Source organism: Dasypus novemcinctus, chromosome 26 (genome assembly GCF_030445035.2).
Source record: "Dasypus novemcinctus isolate mDasNov1 chromosome 26, mDasNov1.1.hap2, whole genome shotgun sequence".
Classification (NCBI taxonomy): Eukaryota; Metazoa; Chordata; class Mammalia; order Cingulata; family Dasypodidae; genus Dasypus; species Dasypus novemcinctus.
In genome coordinates this window covers 57530930-57547060 of record NC_080698.1, presented here as the reverse complement: position 1 = coordinate 57547060, position 16131 = coordinate 57530930, and the positions used below count along the sequence as shown (strand labels likewise).

Genomic DNA, 16131 nt, shown 5'->3' with positions numbered 1-16131 from the left:
TATTCCTTCCGGTGACCATTGGGGCTTTTACAGGGCAGGGACAGTGGTTGCAGCACTGCGAGCCCCTCCGGCGGCCGCTCCCGGCACACGCCCAGCAGTGAGTGGGCGCTGGCATCCTAGGGGCCTGTGCAGAAATGCCATGGGCACTTGCTGCCCAGCAGAAGAGAATTCTGGAAACTGTTTTTCACTAACTGTTTTCTAGAAGAAACTTTGTACCTAAGATTAATAGCTTGGACAAATTTCAGAAATGTTTTGTCTTTCCTGGAAACTGCGTCATAGTCTTTAGCAGTCTTCGAACAGACATTTTGTTTAAATTTTAAGTCTTTATGGACTCAAAACTATTAAGAAATTTTCTTAATGCATTCTTATGAAGTCTATTCTTTTGAAGTTTGATTAGGGAGTACCTCATTTTTCTCTAGCTCTTTCTTCTTTAAAATTTTTATATTTGTTATTATGTCTGAATCATAGAGGATTTATCATGGCTGTTAAAAAATTTTGGATATTATTGTCCTAGGGATATTTTAATCTGGCAAAGTTGACATCTTTTTTTAAGATTTATCTTATTTTTATTATTTATTTCTCCCTACCCCCTCAATGTTTGTACTTGCTGTGTTTGTCTTCCTTATTTCTTTAGGAGGCATCAGGACCCGAACCTGGGACCTCTGATGTGGGAGGGAAGCATCTAATTAGCTTGAGCCACCTCTGTTCCCTGCTTTGTTGTGTCACTTATTGTGTTTTTTTGTGTCTCTCATTGCATCATCTTGTTGCATCAGTTTGCCACACCTGCCCATTTTGTCAGCTGTCTTGCTTGTCTTCTTTTAGGAGGCACCAGGAACCTCCACTACCTGCTGTGTTGTGTCTCTCATTATGTTTCTCTTTCTTGTGTCTCTTGTTGAGTCATTTTGCATGACTTGCCATGCCTCCCTGTTGCATCAGCTCACTGTCTTCTTTAGGAGGCACCAGGAACCAAACCAGGGACCTCCTATGTGGTAGGCAGGAGCTCAATTGCTTGAGCCACATCTGCTTCCCAACATCCTCTTAAATTGTAAAGAACTCCCACATAGGAATCTAATAACAACAACAAAAACACACACATATGGTCTGAATGGAATTAAGTAACTAAAAGTTATAGTTTTTAAAAGTTATTTTTATTGATGTGAAGACTGAAGCATACCAAACATAGGGATTTGAATCATGATAGAATTTAATCTTAGAAATATGTTGCTGAATAAAAGATGTTTTCTCTAATACCTTAATAATTGCATTTGCTATTAATCTATTACCCTATTTATTTTTAAAGTTCTTATTTTTGTGCAGAAAGTTAACAGGTTTAATAATTATTCATTAAGGGAACATTTTATTCTTGCAGTAATAGACATTTATACTTCAACTGAATAGATTTTTTACTGTTGTTACGTTTCTGTAATATTTACTTATATTTGAAACCAGACATATTGATATTAACAAGTCCAAATAAAATGCCGTGCCTTGTTCTTTGCAATATTGACTAGTTATAACAATACATACTCCGCAGTCTTGCACAAGTGTAAGAATGCCAGACATGATGTTGGTATTGGCCTCTGGCTGCGAGGATGCCTGGAGCCGCGGCAGAGGCCCGCGGCGTGGTGGACTTCCAGGCCCTGTGGCAACTCTCGCCTCCGGTCTCACCAGCGAGGCCAGCAGCATCCCGCCAGGCGCCGGCCGCTGGGGTGCCGGGGCGGGCACCTCTCCTGGCCTCTTCTTCCTTAGGGCTCAGCTAAGGGAGCGTAAGAGTTCGAGAGAAAAACAGGCAAAGGATATGATTGAACAGTTCCCCAAAAGAACAAAATAGCTAGTGGATGCAAGGGAAAGCCTTCCATCGCTTTAATAGTAATCAAGCGGGGGTTATTTTCCCCTTTTTCTAAACCATTAAAGTAGCAAAGCATTTAAGAATTAGGAAATGACATCTCCCATGTGCTGCGTAAATAAGAACAATCATTCATTCAAGTAGACACTCAGGTTTGTGCCAGGGACCATGAGAGGTGTTGGTGGTGGTGCGCATAAAATTGTTCATCAGAACTGTTAATAGTAATGAAAATTGGAAACTACCTAAATGCTCAACAGTGGAGCTTAAATAAAATACTTGGTGGATTATTAAGTAAATATTAAACATGATTAAGACTGAAGCAACATGGACAAAAGCAAGAAGAAAAACATGCATACTTAGTTTAATCTGTGAAAAACATATGTGAGAGCTTGGTGAATATCTAGATGGTCTTTTTTCTTCATGTTGAAATGCTGTGGTTTGAATCAAAATAGTTTTGCTTTAAATAAATTATTGTAACTTATACAATACCAAATTTCCCATTCTAACCACTTTCAAGTGTAGAATTCATAGTATTAATTGCAGTCACAGTGTTGCACTACCATCGCCACTACCTATTTGCAGAACTTTTTCATGACCCCAAACAGAAAATTGCCCCCAGCCCCTTACGCCCTCTATCTTCTGACTGTCTATGAGCTGCTTACTCTAGATCTTCCTTAGGTGGATCAGGTAACACCGGTCCTTTTGCCCCTGGCTTCTTTCATTCTGCAGCATGTCTTGGGGGTTGTTCGTGATCTGAGTGATCATTTTTCAGTGTGACTATAAGTGGCTTTTTTTCCCCTTCTCTCTCCAAATTCCCTGTGACCGTGGTATTTACTCAAGCAAGGCAGCTTCCCTTGTCAGCTGCCTGAGTCTTGGCCTGCTCCGTGGCCCTGGCTTCTGTGAGTCCTCAGCCCACACTCAGCGTTGTTCCGGGCTCGTGGAGGCGCGGGTGGAGTGGTCACTGTTGGCCCTTGCAGGGGCACCGAGGACATCGTCTCTCCCCACGGCATCCCGCTCGACCTCCTGGACCGCGTGATGATCATCCGCACCATGCTGTACACCCCCCAGGAGATGAAGCAGGTGAGCCGCCCTCCCCCGTCTCCCTGAGCTTCCTCCCGGCCTTCCGGGGCATCCTGGCTCCCAGGCGCCGTCCCCCGCTCTGGAACCTGTTCTCCTCTAGGAAAAGGACCGGGCCAAGTTGACGGAGCCCGGGACTTCACGGCGCCTCAGCCACCTGCGGGTCTCAGCCACTCTCTGCCCCGCTACTTTCCCTCAGGACAGTGGAAAAACGGACAGGATGGCAGCCATGAGGGAGGCCACCCGCTCACGGAGATGGGGGTAGGAAAGATGATTGAGACTGCGCAGGCCTCTTCTGCTCAGAGGACTCCGTGCCACCAGAGCACAGGCAGGCTGCTCCGGCAGAGCACAGGACCCTCCCCTGGCCTGGGGGCTGGGACGGGTTGAGAGCTTGAGGCCGAGGAGCACCTGGCAGCGTGATGAGTGTGACCAGTGGCAGGTTCTGAGGGGCTGTGGGGGCCAGGTGTGCCCAGGTGTGCCCAGGTGGGGCTGTGGCTTAGTGGCCTTGAGCGCTGTGAGAGTCCATGGAGGCGGGAGGGATGAGGCAGTAGCCGCGAGGCAGGTTCACACAGCACAGAGGAGCCCCTGGAAGTGGAGGTGCTCGCACCGACCCTTCGCAGCGAGAGGGGTGGTGAGGTGCTTACGGCAGCATCCAGCGTCGGGCCTGGCACTGGCGTGGGCTCCGAGCATGGACTGCAGGGGTAAGGCCTGGGCTGGGGTACAGGGGCGAAGGGCTGAAGCCTTGTCGCAGGGCACAGCCCCAGTGCTCCCTGCAGGAACTGCCTCTGGCTGGGTGCCCCAGCGTTGTCCAGGCCCTTGACACACAGGGTTTCTTGTTCTCTGAAGGCTTCTGGTTAGTAGTTGTCAACCACACCAAGTGGGTGGGTGCAAGTCTAGGAGGCCCGTCCCGTGGCTGGCATCCTGTGGGTGGCAGGCAGGGTGCTCTTTCCTCAGCTACCCCACCCTTGGCCCAGATGGCCCCCTGGTCAGTTTTCCACTTGCTTTGAATGCCATCCCTAGATGTGCCTGAGAGCTTTTGGTGTGAGCCGTGGCTGCGGTGTTGGGTGGCCGGGGCCCCCCTGCCTCCCCGACGACTGCCTGGACTCACTCCTCTGAGCACAGGCACCTTTGGTGGACGTCATGCTGAGGACTTGCTGGCGTGATTTCTCTTGACCCCTCAGTAGCTCTGCGGGGCAAGGCACACTAATAGTTAAAGACAAAGACTCTGAGACTTAGGTTCAGTGATTTGCCAAGTTGATGGAGCTGGCCGGTGGCTGGGGAGCGGCAGGGCTGACTTGGAGCCAGCCATCGGTCCCGAAGCCCCCGTTTTGTCCTGGTGCCCCATCCCTCCCCAGCACCATGTCAGCAGGGCTCTGCTGCAGCTCCGCTGGTCACCGTGGCCCGGCCAGCCCACCCACCGGGATGTCCCATTGATGGCACCAGAGCTGTCGTGGGACCCTGCAGGTCAGATGTCCCCCTCTATAACCAGGATTGCTGGCACAGATGTGGTTCCGGTTCGTAATGTCAGCTGTGGGGATTACTTAGGAGACAGTGGTGATGGCCACAGGCCTTGTCACCAGGTAATGGCCTCCTGCCGTCGATGGGTGCCAGGGGGAAGCCAGGACGTTCATTGTGTAGAAGCCGAATTCGGCCCTGGGCAGTTACTGGAGACCCTCCTCATCCACCCACGGCAGCGGTCACCAGGACACTCCTGACCTTGGGACTAAGCCCGCTTCGTTGTCCCAGGAGAGGCCAGGGCCACCCCAGCTTGCACGTGCCTCATCGACTCCCTCTGGGCCTTCCACCACCAGCTTCGCAAGGGCCAGGGCTTGAGGCTCAGAGAGGGGGCGTCCCGTGTGCTGTCACAGAGCTGGCAGGACCAGGCCCCCTCACGCCTCGTGGCCCGCACTGCCCCTGCACCCAGAGCACGTGGTGCACACCCCCAGCTGTGCCTGGGGAGCAGTGACTTGGCAGGACCTGTGCTTCAGCCTCCTGGCTCAGTGCCCAGGTGTGACTTTCTCTCTGGGGACGGCAAGGGACACTGTTCTTTGTCATGGAATGGCTTTGTTCTTGCTGGCTCAGAGCTATAACCATCTAAATGTAACTTGTGGACTCAGCCATCAGTGCCGACACCCTCCAAACTATTCCTACAGGTTAGTAAGTGATTAAAGATGGAATTTACGAACTGCCCTTTTCTTGAGCAGTCTGAAGCAGGAGCTCTCGTGACGGCGCTGAGCTGCTCTGGAGAGAGTGAGGGGAGAGCAGCCCGCCGTTCCTGCTGTCGCTGAGTGCAGCTCCCTGCAGGCGGGTGCCTGGGCAGAAGCTTGCTCCTCAGCCCAGGCTCCAGGAGGAGGTGTTTGCAGCTCCCTGGACTCTTCCTGGCAGGACTGGAGTTTTCCCCTGGGCACTGCGCAGCTCTCAGCCTTGTCCAGGCTGCACCCACTAGGCTGGGTCCGGAAGAGAGTTCTGTTGACCGTTTGTGTCGGGGAGCAGGGGTCCTCCCCCAGCTGCCTTCCCGGGCCATCCTGTGTCCACCTGTACTTCAGCGGGTCCCTGTCTGCTTGGCTGTGTTCAGCTTGGGCCCTCGTGCTGGAACCCCCTGCTGAGCCTGTGGACAGAGGCCCCAGGCCGGCAGCCCACTGCCTGAACAGCAGATAAGGCTGACATGTGTGCCTGGTTTGTGAAAGAACATGAACAAGTGGTCGTTGAGAAATGAAGACATTTCACACAAAAATCTGAGTTGGGATTCTCTCTTGAGACTGCGGGAGACATTCTGACAGCGCCGGCCGCACCTGGCTGTCCTGGGGCCCGGAGCCCAGGGGCACCTCCCCTTGCCCTCCCGCCCTGCAGCGCCCTCAGACCCTCAGCCTCACCCCACAGCCCTGCTCTCGGGATCCTGCCCGCACCCCCCGAGGTCAGGGGCTGGCCCTCGGCCCTCTCTTTCTCCTCTCTGAAGGCTGTACCCTGGGGCTCCGGCCTTCCAGCTTGGCGCCTCTGTCCCGGGTGTGTTTTTATGGCTTTAATTTAAACAAGGGTTTCTTGATATCTTGTTTACGAAGCTGCCAAAGTGAAAAATTCCTGTATTATATGAGACTCCAAGCCCTCGAGTTATCTCAGCTCCACAACACAGACATCATTATCCCACTGCCCTTATCACTCAGTGCGCGTGCGCCTGCGGGTCCCGGTGCCACTCGCGTTGGAACTGTCCCTTGCCAGCCACCGCCCCTCCAGCTTCACGCACATCTTCAAACTGCAGTGAGCATCACACACTTTGTGATGATTAGATACCTCCTGGCAATGTTATAAGGACGGGTAAATCTTGAAAAGGGGCTTTTTTGGCTAAGGTAACCATCGTATTTATCAAGCAGATGGAAACGTGGCTCTTCCTGCCTGGGGGCTTAGGGTGAGGGTGCCCATGGCAGGAAGGTTAGAGCCCTTGAGGGGGCCAGGGCCCTGCAGAGACGCCACAGTTCTTGGTGGGCTGGCACCTGCAGAGAGCAGGGCCTACAGCACATGCCAGCCATCCCACCGGGGCGGGGACGCAGCGCCGAGCTAGCCCGGTACACCCTCCAGGGGCGCCGGTGCCTTTGACACTGTGAACCCAGGACCCGGGCAGAACGCTGCCCCTGGCGGTGTGCCGGGCCAGCCCGGGCAGCGTGGCGCCTCCCAGCAGGCAGCTCTGGGCTCTGCTTCTCTTGGAGCGTGGGCTGAGAAATGCTGAACACAAGTGATTTTAAGGCACTTGAGGAATGGGCAGCTTGGGGTTGCTCATTGTTCATCGTGATTTTTCTCCTCCAAAAGATCATTAAAATCCGAGCCCAGACGGAGGGCATCAACATCAGCGAGGAGGCGCTGAACCACCTGGGGGAGATCGGCACTAAGACCACCCTGAGGTGAGCCCTCTGCTCTTGCCACCCGCTGGGCCTTGTCCTGGCACTGCAACTTCGAGCACTGAGGATGGTTTTTAGAGCTAGGCTGAGTCCCCTGCTGCGGCCGTGCTCCCCTGCGGGAGGGCTTGCTGCCACCAGGGAGTCCTCTTGGCAGAGATGGACTGAGCAGGGCCAGGGCCCGGCACCAGGAGCTCGCCAGCCTGGGGCCCGCCTCGCCCCTGCCCACCCGCAGGCCCTGCTCCCTGGTGTGTGGCGGCTGGGGCACGCGGCACAGTGCAGGCTGGATGGCTCTTCTGTGCCCTGGAGGGCCCTCGTCACTCTTTCCCTGCTCTTGTGAGGCCGGTCCTCGCTTGCCCTCGAGGCTGAAGGCAGCATTGCCCACTGTTGCTGTTTGCTTGTTTGGGGGAGGTGCTTTTACAAACTGCTGAACTTGCCTTCGGGTGGGGTATGTCTTCCAGTCAGCTGTGGCAGCATTTCCCCACCATCTCAGTGTTCAGCTCGGTCCCTGGCATTACTGCCCAGCCCCTGTGTCCGTCTGAGTTGACAGTCTCTTTCAGGTAGCAGTGGGCTACCTCCTACTGGAGAACTTTCAGGCCATGACAGATTTGGGAAGTCAGACTCACGGTGTGGTGGCTTCTGACCCCGCTCAGATGGGTCGTCCTGCAGAAGTGTCCAGCACCCATCTCCTTTCCTGCTGTGCCTGCGACACGCACATCTGCCCAGCCCCGAACTCAGCTCCTCTCCTGGTGTCAGGGCTGCCTGCTGATTGGGTGGGGGTGGAGGTGCTCCCTTGAAGTGGCCCCTGGGTTCACCCTGGCCCCTGGACCCTCTAGGTACTCGGTGCAGCTGCTGACCCCGGCCAACCTGCTCGCAAAGATCAATGGGAAGGACAGCATCGAAAAGGAGCACGTGGAGGAGATCAGCGAGCTTTTCTATGATGCCAAGTCCTCGGCCAAAATCCTGGCAGATCAGCAGGATAAGTATATGAAATGAGACGGCTGTGGCTTCCTGTGAGGAGACCCCAGGGTGCCAGCCCGGCTCCAGCCCGTGTTCAGGGGGCCCACCTGCCCACCCTGGGAGCTTCCAGGACATGTGGGCACCGTGGCAGCAGTGTCCCTGCCTGTCGCTTCCTGTCCGTTCTTTTTAAATTATCACAACTTCTGTTTGCTTGGAAGGAACCTCCTCACCTGAGGTGTTTTCTAATAAATAGTTAAATAGGTTATTTTGATGACATCATTAAAGTTTGTTTTTAAATAAACTTTCTGTTTTAGTATGGTTTTAGATTTACAGAATTATTGCAATGTATAGAGGATTCTTACATCCCTTTCTAGTTAGTTAGATGTTCCCATTTGTCACAATGACCAGTGCTGCTGCGTCATTCCACTTCATTCACGTCTCCTCGGTTTCTCCCTAACGTCCTCCCATTCCGGGATGCCACGTCACGTTCAGCCATCGTGTCCGAGGGGCTTCTCTGGCTGTGTCTGCTTCTCAGCCTCCGTGCTGGATGACCTCAGCAGTTTGGAGGAGGTGGGTCGGCGTTCTGCAGACTCAGTTGGGGTTGGTCTGCTCTCCTAACTCTTGCCCAGTGGCCCCTGGAGGAGCCCCTCATCATTGTTCTCATGGCTCGGCTGGGGTTATGGCCTCTGGGGGTGCTGCACAGGTCTCGTGCCCTGGCGTAGCGGAGGGAGGCGCACGCTCGCAGCAGGACCTGTCGCAGACAAAGGGAACCTTGGCGGAGGCGGGTGTTTGTCCGGTTTCTCCCTTGTAGAATACGCTCTTCTCCCTCTTTCCCTACCATGCCCTTTGGAAGGAAGTCCCTGTGCAACCCATACTCAAGGAGTGGGACTTAGGCTCCCTCTCCTCGAGGCAGAGTGTCCACGTAAATTATTCGGAATTCTTCTGTAAGGGAGATACGTCTTTTCTTATTTATTAATTTGTTCATTTATTTTTACCAGTCGGGCCCAAGGATATTTAGTTTATACTTTTGATGATTATGCAATGCTACGTTGTCATGGCTGTCCCAGCCTTGGACACTGGGAGCACTTTCAGTTGGCTCCTGAGTGAGTGCCTTCCACCCGCCCCAGCACTGTGACTACATCTCCACCTTGGCCCCTGCGTCGGGCTCTCAGCACACCTGGCCGTCCACCGTGCTGGCAGAGTCTGAGTGGTCGGAGGCGCCCAGCAGCCTTGGCCCCCTGCCAGGCCTGGGCCTCCTCCTGCCAGCTCTGCGGTGCGTGCAGCTCAGCACAGCGAGAGCATTCCTCAGCAAATGCTTGCCCCCAGGCCTCTGCCTTCCTGAGCAGGATTTCAGCCCTTCTATGAAGTGGAGATAGAACTAACCGAAATGGTCGTCGTGATCTGATCAGTGCTTAATCCAGGGAAGCTGTCAGGTCCCCCAGTGGTGGTGGTCACCTGGAGGCCAGCCCAGGCCGGGGGCCTAGGTGATGCTGTGAGGTCCCATCCAGGCCAGCCCAGGCCCTCCGCTGCAATGACGCCCCTGGTGCCTGACCCCAGGAGGTCCCCATCTGGAGGCCCCTGGGAGGTGAAACCAGACGCAGGTGTAGAGGGGAGGGGGCGGAGCTGCTGAAGTCCAGACTGAGTGCTGCAGCCTGCTCTGCGCTCCGGGTCCTTAGGCTGGTTCTGGTCTTTGGCCTCTCAACTCGGGCCATTTTAGGGGAAAAGATAGTGATAACTGTGATACCACAGTAGTGTACTAGAAGTTGTGTTAATGCTTGACATTTTGTTTTGTCTTCAAGTTAGCCCTTTGAGACCTGGCGTGTGGGTGCTCTCACAAGCCCACTTTTACAGATGAGGGAAATGAAGTATGGACATAAAGTCCAGGATTGGAATCCCCCTGTGGCCACACCGCCTCTCCTGACGTGTGGAGTTGTCGGTGTCAGGGCCTTCGAGAGCCTGACCTCTGCGCCAGGCAGCTGAGGGGAGTGGGCTAGGCGGGAGGAAGGTCGCTTGCCGCGGCCCGACCCCCACCCCAGAGGACGAGAGAACAAGAACTGGGCCCTTGCTTCGGCCCATAGCCCGTCGTGATGTTTGAGGAGCAAGATGGGAGCGGCTAGTGACGGCAGATCTCGCAGCCGTGGGGTACACGCGTGTCCAAAGCCGCCCTGTGAGGACCCCAGTCCCGCTGCCGAGCAGAGGAGGCGTGGTGTGCGGGCGTGCTTCTGGGCTGCAGTGGCCCCTGCCCTGCTTGTGCTCCAGGGTGCAGGAGACGGTTCTGGCTAGGTAGGCAGCTGGGGCTATTTTAATTTTCCTCCCATTTTTTCCAGCAGGGCCTATGATGATTACATTAATCTCCCAGAAGAAGTTTTTACGACCAATCCCTCGCTGTCTATGAGAAGTTTCTCTATCCATTACAAAGAGGGAAACAGACCCTGGTGGGGAGGGAAATATTTGTTACATCTTATCAGGCTGACACATAATCTAACAACAATTACAGCAGCCCCATTTTTTGGACTATTTCAGCTCCAGTGTGAAAAATGGTTGTAATATTAAAGTGAGGAAGGGTGGGGGCTGGTCCCAGGAAGCGGCTGAATGTTCCTAGCCCTCGGCCCAGGCTGTCTTGGGTGCCTCCCACAGAGCCAATTGGGTGGCTGAGGGAGATGGAGCGCCGACACAAACGCCAGCGCCCTGCCCCCTGTGCTGACGGGCGAGGGCAGGGAGGGCTGGAGGATGGCCTCTCCCTGTCCCGCGTCATTTCCTCGGTGCAGAGGCCACCCCCACCACGCCTCGGCCGCAGTGCCCAGACAGCTGTACAAGAGATTTTGTTTTTTTAGGTCTGAACAGATGCTGCTCACACCAGAAAGGGACTTTTTGGTTACTGAGCAGCCTTTGCTCAGTCATTTCTCCAGTGGGGCTGCGAGAGGAGGATGGGAGCTGCACCCCCTGCCAACCTCTGTGATTCAGACTTTTTTAAGTTCCAGTGGCCACCAGGCGGGAGAGCACAGACAGGTGTCACCCAGCCTTGGGCCTCCGTCCTGAGGACGGAAGAGGGCACTGGGAAAAGGCCTGGGCTTTCCTCAGAGCCCTGGACTTCCACGGGCCAGGTGGCATCCGTCCACGGGCCCTGGGGCCCCATCCCGGGTGAGGAAATCCAGCGCTGCGCCCGGTCCCGCCAGCCCTGCCTTCCCTCAGGGAAACAGGGATGGTGTCCCGAGGGCAGCTGCCAGTCCCCTCGCCCATCCCCTCGCCCCCTTCCTGCCCCAGGCCTGCAGCTGTGCCCTCTCCCCTTAGCCTGGTCACAGGGTGCCCCCAGTCAGGGTGCCTGGACAGCCCCCACGCGGGGAAGCGGGCGGCGGCGTGCTGGAGCCGAGAAGGGAGCGCCGGGTCCCTCGGGGCGCGGCGCGGCCCCCCTTCCGCCCACTCGGCGGCAGCGGGTGATTAATGGCCGCGCCGGGCCGCCGGCAGCGCGCCTCGGCGGGCGATGGATGCGGCTGTCAGGCCGGCCCGGCCCGCGCTGACCCCCGCGCCCCGGCCGGCGGGCCCCGACGCGCGATCAATGGGCGGCGCGCGGCGGGCGGCGGCTGGCGCGGCGCGATAAGGGGCGCGATGGGCGCGCGCTGATGGCCGCTCCGTCACCGCCGCCCGCCCCGGCCCGCAGACGGCGCCGCCAGGCCGCGCTGACGGATGGGGCCGCACCGCGGGGGTGCCGCGCTCGGCGGGGGGCCGGGACTCGCGACCCCAGCCCACACCCGCCGGGCTCTCCCCGGACGCTCTCGGCGACCCCCCGGGGAGGGGGGCCCACGGCCCGCTGTTACCCAGCACTGGGTGTGCTGGGCCCTAAGCACAGCGTGTCCCCGGGACGCACGGAGCTCCACAGGGTCTCCCCGACTCGAGCCCGCGCCTCCGTCACCAGGGCCCCTCAGCCCCCTCAGTTCCCACCCCGTGCTCCCGGCTTTCCTTCAAAGCCCCAAATCGGACCCCTCCATGGCCCCCCCGGGTACATCCCAGGCTCATCCAGCCCCAAAGGCCGAGCAAGACCGGTCCGCCCCGACCCCTTCCCTGCTCCAGGTCCCACCAGTCCCCCGGCCCCCGCTGTGGCCACTGTCTGGAACATTCTTCCGGAGGCCCAGACATTTCCGTCACCCTGCCGATAGCAGCCACCCAGAAAGCCAGGCCCCGCGTGGGGACCCGCCTCGAGCTCAGGGCAGGAGACAGGGGTCCCCCAGGACAAGCGGGCGCCAGCCGGGAGCCGGGGAGGCTGCCCGGAGGCGGAGGGCGGCGAGGGATGAAGACGGGCGGGAGGAGGGGGCCGTCGCGGGAGAAACTAGGGCGAGAGGCGCGGGGCCCGCGAGCGGCGCTGGGTCGGCCTGGGTGCTGGGGTTTCAGCCGGCGGGCGGCGGCAGGGCCTGGGCCGAGCTGGGGCAGACCCTCTCCCTTCCCTTCCCCCTCGCCCGGCCTTCTCCGCGGCAAAGCGGCAAAGCTCCGCGTCCCCCGCCGCCGCCGCGTGGCGCGGCCGCTCGCGATGACAAAGCCACAGCGCCCCCGCGTGGGCGGACGCACCAGCGCTCGGGCCCCGGGAGGCCTTGCGGTCGGGGGCGCCAAGGGGCCGGCCCCGTCCTGAGCGTCTCCAGTCCCGCTCCCTGCCCCACCCCAGGTTGCTGGGCGCCCAAGGAGCCGGGCTGAGGCCAGGCCTTGCCCAAGGGTCTCTGAGATCCCCGAGACACACGAAGCCCCGGCCCAGCACCTTCCCCTGCGGTGGAGACCCAAGCCTCGGGAGGGGAGGGGGTCGCGGCAGTTGGCAGGGGCGCGGGACGGCGAGCAAGGAGTGTGTGTCCAAACCAGCACGTGGGACAAGCACGATCCCGCCTGGGAAGGCTTCCTCAGGGACATGGCCCCTGAGCTGGGCTTTTCACGGAAGCAACACACACACACGTTTTTGAATGGGTAATACTTACCATGGTTAAGATTTTACAAGTCTAAAAGATGGGCAGCGAAGCCCTCTACCCCTGCCTCAGCCATCCTGTCCCCACTCGGTAAGCAACCTGCCTTCTACCAGTGCAACCCTCTAAAGATGTCCTGTGCTTACATGCAGGCTGGTACACACGCCCTGTATGTGGTTTCCCATGTTATGAAGATTTTCAAACATAAAGAAATATTGCAGGACTTGTACAGTGAACACCCACAGACCTATGGCCTAGGTGCTCTCCATCCTGGCATCCACCCATCAGTCCTCTTTTATTCTATCATATTCATTTATGCATTTTTTTTTAGAAGGTACCAGAGATCAGACCTGGGACCTTGTATATGGGAAGCAGGCACTCAACCGCTTGAGCTACATCTGCTCCCCCATCTATACATTTTTGAGTAAGTTGCAGACATCAGTTCTCTTCATTCTTAGATACTTTAGCTTACATACAATTATCAAGCCCAGTATCTGTTTATGGCTATTTTTCTTTTGAAGAGCTAAATTTATGTACAGTGAAATGCATGTATCTTTTTTCTTTTTTTTAAAAGATTTATTTTATTTATTTCTCCCCCCCCCCCCCCCCCCCATTGTCTGCTCTCTGTCCATTTCCTGTGTATTCTTCTGTGTCTGCTTGCTTTCTCAGCAGCACTGGGAAACTGCATCTCTTTTTTGTTGCATCATCTTGCTGCATCAGCTCTCTCTGTATGTATTGCCACTCCTCGGTGGGCTGTGCTTTTTCACACGGGGCAACTCATCTTGTGGGGAGCATTCCTTGCGCATGGGGCACCCCTACACGGGGGCCCCCCGGCATGGCATGGCACTCCTTGCACGCGGCAGCACTGCACGTGGGCCAGCTCACCACACGGGTCAGGAGGCCCTGGGATTGAACCCTGGACCCTCCCATATGGTAGGCAGACTCTATTAGTTGAGCCATGTCCGCTTCCCAAATGCACGTATCTTGAGTGGATGTTCCATGGGTTTTGACAGATGAGACCCAAAACCCACCAAGGACTCTTCTGTTACCCCAGAAAGTTCCCTTGGGCCTCTTCCCAGTCAATCCCCCACCCCCACAGGGCAGCTGCTGTTCTGATTTTTTTCACCATAGGTTATCTTTGCCTGCTTAGAACTTCACCTAAATGGAAATTTCCAGCGTGTATGTACTCTTTCGGGATTGGTTTCTTTGACTTAGAATACTGCTTTGGGGATTCATGTACGTGGTGGCGTGTATAGGCGATCCATTCCTTTTTTTCATTGGTGGGTAATATACTGTTGGACGGATGTACCACTCTTTGTTCTCCAGGTCACCTGTTGGTGGACATCTGGGCTGTTCCCAGTTTTCAGCTATTTTGAATAAGGACTATGTGAACATTTTGTAAGTTTTTGTATAGATGTGTATTTTTATTTCTCTTGGGTAAATACCCAGGCATGGAATTGCTGGGTCATGGGTATATTTACATTTAGCTTTATAAGAAATTGCCAGACCTTTTCCCAAAGCAGTCTGTTTTTATCCCCCACCCTTTTTTTAAAAAAACATATAGTAGCACCTTACACACACTGCTGTGCTTTTTTTTTTTTTGCCCCCTCAACAGTACATTGTGGAGATGTTCCTAACTTGGTATATAGAGTTCTCCTAGCTCCCCTCCAACAGTCTGGAGGTGCTGTAATTTACATATTGAGTGCTGTTCTGATGGGCGTTAAATAGTTCCACGCTTGAGCTGAGCGTTCAAGAGGAGCAGGAGGAGTAGGGACGCGGATTTGGCTCAACTGATAGCGCGTACACCTACCATATGGGAGGCCCTGCATGATGAGCTGGCCCACGCGCAGTGCTGATGCGCCCAAGGAGTGCCGTGCCACACAGGGGTGTCCCCCCGCGTAGGGGAGCCCCACGTGCAAGGAGTGTGCCCCTGTCAGGAGAGCTGCCCCATGCGAAAAAAGCACAGCCTGCCCAGGAGTGGTGCTGCACACACGGAGAGCTGACACAGCAAGATGATGCAACAAAAAGAGACAGATTCCCGGGGCTGCTGACGAGAATACAAGTGGACACAGAAAAACATACAGTGAATGGACACAGAGAGCGGACAATGGGGGGGAGGGTAGAGAAATAAAAAAATTTTTAAAAAAAGAAAAGAACAGGAGTTGGTGGGCAGGTAGATGGGGAGACTCTGGGGAAAGGTCCCAAGACCTGGTGGACATGAGCTTTGAGGGCGGGAAGCACAGGGGCTGGCATTTGGCAGGTGCTCGGCTGGGCCTGTTGAATGGAAGGCATGGCCTACGCGGCGGTGCACTGGGGAGGCCCAAAGTCACAGCCCTCAGGCAGGGGTGCCTCTGGAACTCTCCAGACTCTCGGTGGGCAAGGATGTCCAGGCCGGGACCTGCTCCTCCCCAGGCCGTGGGCCAGCTCTTCTGGACGGGGATGGGAAGTCTTCCCACTCGAGCTTCCAGAAGTCCCATTCCTAGCCTGGCCGGGCCCAGGGCCCAGGCACGGCTTTCAGCGGGAGGTTGGTTTGAGCAGGCTGGGGAATGGATGAGGGAGGGGTGACTGCTTGTAGAGGGAGGTGGTGGAGCCTGGCGCCTGGAGAAGGGGGTGGCAGCTTAGTTGGGGGCTGCTGGGTATGCCAAGGGCAGGCTCCCCCAGAGGGGCTTGGGAGACAGCAGCCTGGGGGGTGAGGGACAGCTCCGCAGACTCCCTTCATCGTCCCAACTAGGCCCCGCTGCGGCGCAGCCTGCAGGCAGGCCCAGTGGGAGCTCCGGGAGCTCTGGGTGCCTCAGGCTCCTCAGGGCACAGACGTCCTGGCACTGCCGCTCAGGGGCTGTACAGCCTTGAGCCACACACAACCTCCTGGGGCCTGTTTCTTCACCTGTGAAGTGGGGACAGCTGTTTCTCCCCAGTTCTCTGCAGAGGGTGATGTGATACCACGTGCAGGAAACGTGAGCCCAGCACCGGCCTGGCCTGCTCTCAGCACCCTCCCTCCCCGGGCCGAGGTGAGACCCTGAGGTCTGCCGCCCTCCGCTGCACAGGCCTGAGTGCCCTCAGCTTTGTGCCCTGGGGTAAGATGGCAGAAGGCAGGTATGGCCAGCCTGCGTCCCCAGTCCAGCCCCAGGGTCCCCAGGCAGCTGCAGCAGGCTGGGGCACTTCTGGGGGAGAGGGGACCTCACGGTCTTAGTTTTTGGAAGCCAAAACAGTGTCTGTGTCCACACTTCACCGCATCCACGCTGGCCCTGACGGGTGCTGAGACCTGCTGCTGCCAATCCAGGGTCTTGGAGGCGGCTCCCGCGGCTGGGCAGGGGTGCTGGGAGAGGGGTGAGCCTGGCCACGTCTGCACCTGGGCACAGGCTGGACGCAGGATTCAGGCATAGCCTGCAGGCAAGTCCCCCACGGCTGTGTCTCAGGTGGG

The 16131-nt window shown here is 56.6% G+C and overlaps 1 protein-coding gene across 1 annotated transcript in view; it reads left to right on the top strand.

The window, feature by feature from the left end:
* RUVBL1 (RuvB like AAA ATPase 1) overlaps positions 1–8071 on the top strand; it is a 64974-nt gene extending 56903 nt beyond the window's left edge. The window contains exons 9-11 of the mRNA XM_004473416.4: positions 2824–2926; positions 6725–6816; positions 7647–8071. Coding sequence (XP_004473473.1) covers positions 2824–2926; positions 6725–6816; positions 7647–7806 — 355 coding nt within the window. The 3' untranslated portion in view covers positions 7807–8071. The remainder of the gene's footprint in view (positions 1–2823; positions 2927–6724; positions 6817–7646) is intronic.
* The last annotated feature ends 8060 nt before the right edge of the window (positions 8072–16131 follow it).